This window comes from Colobus angolensis, unplaced genomic scaffold (genome assembly GCF_000951035.1).
Source record: "Colobus angolensis palliatus isolate OR3802 unplaced genomic scaffold, Cang.pa_1.0 Scaffold846, whole genome shotgun sequence".
Taxonomy (NCBI): Eukaryota; Metazoa; Chordata; class Mammalia; order Primates; family Cercopithecidae; genus Colobus; species Colobus angolensis.
The window spans coordinates 75,991-81,994 of NW_012122332.1; the positions used below are offsets into that span (position 1 = coordinate 75,991).

At 57.1% G+C, this 6,004-nt stretch overlaps 1 protein-coding gene across 1 annotated transcript in view; it reads left to right on the forward strand.

Annotated features, from left to right (window-relative positions):
* LOC105503311 (signal peptide, CUB and EGF-like domain-containing protein 1) overlaps positions 1-4,630 on the forward strand; it is a gene marked incomplete at both ends in the record, with an annotated part of 54,677 nt that extends 50,047 nt beyond the window's left edge. The window contains 3 exons of the mRNA XM_011930168.1: positions 1,250-1,404; positions 1,994-2,131; positions 4,427-4,630. Coding sequence (XP_011785558.1) covers positions 1,250-1,404; positions 1,994-2,131; positions 4,427-4,630 — 497 coding nt within the window. The remainder of the gene's footprint in view (positions 1-1,249; positions 1,405-1,993; positions 2,132-4,426) is intronic.
* Between the last annotated feature and the right edge of the window lie 1,374 nt (positions 4,631-6,004).

Below are 6,004 nucleotides of genomic sequence, written 5' to 3' on the forward strand. Positions count from 1 at the left end.
TGCATCCAGCATCATGCTGGCAGGGGAGGAAGGGGCACCGCCCAGGGAAGACCTTCCTGCTCTCAGCCCTGCCCCGTGTGGCCTGGGGCACTGGCAATGAGCCAGGCCCAGGACCTAGAAGCCAGCATGCTGCAGGCCGAGTTCCAGCCCAGGGTCAGGAGACCATGGGAGGGCCCTTCCGGCTCTGAGGTCACAGCCAGAGCGGTTCAGGGACCCTAACGTGCTGTGAGTGCACAGATCGCAGACTGTCTGGGTGGAGTAAGCCACATCTGCTGTGGCTATTAGATTCTCCCGAGTCAGAGCTGGCCTGATCATGCAGAGCCTGCCGAGAAGCGCCGAGGTGCAGCACGGTTCCAGCCATTCGGGAGCAACCCGCCGGGCTTGGTCAGCATGGCACAGCCAGCCTTAGTGCCTGCCAGCTAAGGAGCTGGGGGTTGTGTCTTCAGCAACTTTTCTTACTCAGGATGCTGAATTTGATAGATAGGTGCATTTCTGTATGGTTCTTTATTTTTATTATTTTTTTTTAACGGAGTCTCACTCTGTCACCCAGGCTGGAGTGCAGTGATGTGATCTCGGCTCACTGCAACCTCCCCTCCCAGGTTCAAGCAATTCTCCTGCCTCAGCCTCCCGAATAACTGGGATTACAGGTGCCCATCACCACACCTGGCTAATTTTTGTATTTTTAGTAGAGACAGGGTTTCACCATGTTGGTCAGGCTAGTCTCAAACCCCTGACCTCAAGTGATCTGCCTGCCTCGGCCTCCCAGAGTGCTAGGATTACAGGCGTGAGCCGCCGCACCTGGCCCATGTCTGTATGTTGAATGCATGTGTGATTTTATTCTAAGCACCTGCGGTGGTAGAGTCTTGAGTCCGAGGGCTATGATTTGCTCTTGCAAGGAACCAGCAGTCCTGGGAATCTACAGTATTTCAAAGCACCTTCCCTTCCTTGCTCTCCTCTCTCTTCTGTTCTACGCTCCTTCCTAAAACACAGTCATGGCTTGGTGATGGGGAGGAGGTAGGAAGATCCCTTTCCTCCTTCAAAGAAGACCTCTGGTGGGTGGCCCCTGGGCTTGAGCTGGACCCCACCATCCGTGTGTTCACCTGTTTTAGGCCTTGCAGGGAGAGAAAGGGGCAGGAGAGGGTCCCCCACGCCAGGAGAGCTGTCAGGGCACAGGGACTCAGACCAAGCCCCAGCCCCAGATGGATTTGTCCGTGGCAGCCCCTGTCCCCCACCACCCCCTTGCCTGCAGGAGAGGCCACCACCTGGGGGAGTTTTGGCTTTCCCCAGATGCCCCTGCCACCCCCATCAAACAGAAGGCCCGCTTCAAGATCCGAGATGCCAAGTGCCATCTCCGGCCCCACAGCCAGGCGCGAGCAAAGGAGACCGCCAGGCAGCTGCTGCTGGGTGAGGGGGCTGCCCTGCTGCCAACCCACACCGAGGGGGCCGTGGGAGAGTCCTCATGCCTGGGAGCTGGGGCCCCAGGGTCCAGCGAGTCTGGTTTCCAAGGGTGGAGGCCTCTCTCACCTGGCAGCTGTTTATTGAATGGGAGTTTCCAAGGACCTTCCAGGCTGGGGGAACAGCAGAGGCAAACTTGGTACGACGGGCCCCAGAGGAAGGCACCAGCTCTGTCCCCGTGAAGATTCCTCCTCAAACCTAACAGAGCTTTCAGCACGCAGCGGGCTCTGCCCGGAGCCCAGTCTGCACTGGCCACACCTCAGCAAGCCCAGAGCTGGGGTCGCAGCCTCATTCATGAATATGTAGGAGGTGCCTCCACCTGCAGCAGCATGATGGACCGGGCGTGAGACCTGGCTCAGCCACCAGCCCCTCCTGAGACCCCGAACCAGCCCTGGCCTTCTCTAGCCTGAGTTTTTCCATCTGCACCACGGACTGCTAGGCACGGGGGTCCTTGCCGATGGTACTCTGTGCAGGGCTTGGTAGGACCTTGCTGCCCGCCCCATGCCGCCTTTGCCACAGTGGTCCTTTCCTTGTCCAGACCACTGCCATGTGACTTTCGTGACCCTCAAGTGTGACTCCTCCAAGAAGAGGCGCCGTGGCCGCAAGTCCCCATCCAAGGAGGTGTCCCACATCACAGCAGAGTTTGAGATCGAGACAAAGATGGAAGAGGCCTCAGGTAGGTGAGGGGTTCTCTTGGGGGCTTCTGCAGACCTGAAGGAGGACAACAGGCTGGGGGCGCTGCCAGGGGCCTGCCAGGCATGAGGCTGGGCTCCCACAAGAGCACAGCCGTGGCTGGAGACAGAGGCAGGCCCACAAGCAAAGGGAGCTGGCAGGGGTCAACGCCTGCAGCCAGGATAGAAGAGGCAGCCCAGGGCAATGAGACAAGGTGACCGCAAAAGTCACATGACCCTTATCTGCCCCTCCACACTCCTGCTGGAGCCCGGGAGGACAAATAGATATAGCCCCCCTAGAATGGTTGAGCCAAGGACTGTCTTTCCTGGTTCCAGAAGGGGGTTCTAATGCTGGCTCAGGTGTCACAGCAGCACTTTGCTCTTGGCTATACATGAGTGTCAACTTGTGAGTCATTGATGTTGAAGAGATGGGATCTGTCAGCAGATAAGTGTGGTGTGGGCCTGGCTGTGGGCTTGGGCACTGTGAAAAGAAAAGTCTCCACCCAGGTAACGCTCTCAGCCAGAGAGGCAGACGCACGTGCCAACCTCCCATTGCCAGGTGAGACTCTGGGGGGGCGGGGGCACAAGAACAAACAATGCATACAGCTGAGGTCTCTCCCCACAGGAGGGCTTAGGAAATGTCTTTGGCTGGGCGCGGTGGTTCACACCTGTAATCCCAGCACTCTGGGAGGCCAAGGTGGGTGGATCACTTGAGGTCAGGAGTTCAAGACCAGCCTGGCCAACATGGTGAAACCTCGTCTCTACTAAAAATACAAAAATTAGCCAGGTGTGGTGGTGGGCACCTGTAATCTCAGCTACTCAAGAGGCTGAGGCAGGAGAATCGCTTGAACCCAGGAGGCAGAGGTTGCAGTGAGCTGAGATCGAACCACTTCACTCCAGCCTGGGTAACAGAGTGAGACTCCATCTCAAAAAAAAAAAAAAAAAAAAAAAAAAAGGAAATGTCTTAGTCTATTTGCGTTGCTAAAAGGAACACCTGAGGCTGGATAATTTATCAGGAAAAGAGTTTATTGGCACTGGGCTCTGCAAGCTCAAGAGTTTATTGGCTCTGGGCTCTGCAGGCTAAAGAGTTTATTGGCTCTGGGCTCTGCAGGCTAAAGAGTTTATTGGCTCTGGGCTCTGCAAGCTGGCTGAGAACACGATAGCGGTGTCTGGCTGGTGAGGCCTTAGGCTGCTTCTGATCAAGGAAGAAGGTGAAGAGCAACTGGCATCCCATGGCAAGAGGAAAGGAACAAGATAGAGGGGAGGGGGGTGCCTGCATCTTTTCAACAATCACATCTCGTGGGGACTAGTAGAGCCAGCAAGAACTCACTACCACAAGGACAGCACCAGGCCTTTCATGAGGGACCTATCCCGTGACCCTGACACCGCCCACCAGGCCCCACCCCCAGCATTAGGGATCAGATTTCAACATGAGATTTGGAAGAGACAAATATCCAAACCATATCAGGAAGCATTCCCAGAAGAGGCACCATTTGAATGAGAGCTTGGAATCAAGCTCACTGGGTGGAAGAGGTGGCAAGGAATGGCATTCAGGCAGAGGGAATAGAATGAGATCACTTGGACACGGGAAGGGGAACTATTGTGGGGAGGGGGAAGCGGGGAGGGATTGCATTGGGAGTTATACCTGATGTAAATGACGAGTTGATGGGTGCTGACGAGCTGATGGGTACAGCACACCAACATGGCACATGTATACATATGTAGCAAACCTGCACGTTGTGCACATGTACCCTAGAACTTAAAGTATTTAAAAAAAAAAAAAGAATAGGCAAAGACATGGAGGTCAGAGAGAGAAGCAGGTGTCCAGGAAGCAGTGAGTAGGGCCAGGTGGTTTGATATTGGAATCCACAGGGAGGGTCAGAGTGGAGGGGATGAGGCTGGCAAGGCCAGACGGGGCTGGACCTTAAATGGCCTTGGATTCAAGGCCAGAGAGCTGGACACTATCCTGGGGACAATGGCAGTCCTCGAGGTCTTTGAGTGACAGAAAGGAGTTCTTGCCCTATGAGTTGCACTCTGGGGGGTGATGTGTTGCAGTGGCAGCTGCCTGGACTGCACTCAGGTCTGCCGCGTGGCCTTGGGCAGGCCCTGCCTCCCAGCTCCGCAGCCTCTTCATCTGTCAGATGGGCACGACAGTGGCCCCTTGCCCCAGGACTGTTGTGAGAATGCTCTGAGGTGGTCTGAGCCTAGTGCAGGGCCTGGCGCAGGGGAACCCTCAGCTAAAAAAGGCAGCGGCTAGCAGGGTTGCCAGCGATTCACGTTCCGTCTCCCTGCCCCTGCAGACACTTGCGAAGCGGACTGCTTGCGGAAGCGAGCGGAACAGAGCCTGCAGACTGCCATCAAGACCCTGCGCAAGTCCATTGGCCGGCAGCAATTCTATGTCCAGGTCTCAGGCACTGAGTACGAGGTAGCCCAGAGGCCAGCCAAGGCCCTGGAGGGGCAGGGGGCATGTGGCGCCGGCCAGGTGCTACAGGACAGCAAATGCGGTGAGTCCTTGCCCATGGCCACTCAAGTGCTCACTCTGTCCTTCCTTGCACATGAGCCGGGGTAAACAGTGATGGGCATGCAGGGGAGACAGACACCTGGGGAGGGGACAGAGAGATGCAGAGGCCTGCTGGGGAGAAGCACTGCAGCCCTCACGGTCATCGCTGTCATTGGAAGAGCACTCCTCTGTGCTGGGCCTCGGGCACGTGATCACAGTCCTGAGGAGGGACAAGGAGCGAACAGGACAGCAAGGCCACGGTTGAGGGGCACGAGGGGGCACAGGAACCAGAACAGGCCCTCTCCAGTCTGGGATGTGGTTCCAGGAAGCTTCCTGGAGGAGAAGTCACGTGAGCTGAGACCTCAGGGCTCCAGGAGTTGGGGAGGCTGAGTCAGGGTTGGGGGACAGAACAGCGATGTCGTGAGGCCTAGGGCCACCCCGGAGGGCAGCGTCGTGCTGCAGGGAAGCAGGTGAGACCGGTCCCCAGCGGGCTGGTGTGGGCTGGAGAGGAGAGCCTGGAGGTAGAACAGGCAAAACCAGCACACCAGACAGTGCTAGTTCTAGTGGAGTCGCATGCCCGTGGGGAAGATAGACAGTGAGCCAGTGAACACGCCCACAGGTATAGTGAGGCCAGAGGTGACGGACCCTGGCAGGCCACAGACACCACTCTGAGTTCGACAGGGAGCTATAGGAATGCTTAGAGCAAGGACGCAGGCTGGTGCGCACTGTTACAGGAAGGCTGAGTAGAGGGGGCAGAGCAAGGACGGGGAGGAGCGTGAGACGGAGGGGGCTCCTAGGGAGAGACAGCCTTCAAGGACGACTCCAAGGGTTTGGCCAATTGGGCAGAAGTAGTATTGCTCCCTGATCCGGGCCAAATCCCCAAGGACTTGAGAAAGCGTGGGCTGGGGGGAGGGAAATTGAGGAAGAGTGGGCTAGGGGGAGGGAAATTGAGGAAGAGTGGGCTGGGGGGAAGGGGCGCACAGGCTGGACGTGTTTAGTTTGAGATGCTCACAAGTCATCCACATGCAGATGCTGGATGGGCAGTTGGAGCCACAAGTCCGAAGCCTCAAACAATAGGGTTAGCCAGGGGTGTAAACTGGGAAGCCGGTGGAGAAGAGGTGACACCTGGTGGTGGGGGGAAAGCTGTTGGTAAAGAGGTGACACCTGGCGGGGGTGGGGGGAAGCTGTTGGAGAAGAGGTGACACCTGGCGGGGGTGGGGGAAGCTGTTGGTAAAGAGGTGACACCTGGTGGTGGGGGAAGTTGTTGGTAAAGAGGTGACACCTGGCGGGGGCGTGGGAATTTGTTGGTAAAGAGGTGACACCTGGTGGTGGGGGAAGTTGTTGGTAAAGAGGTGACACCTGGCGGGGGCGGGGGAAG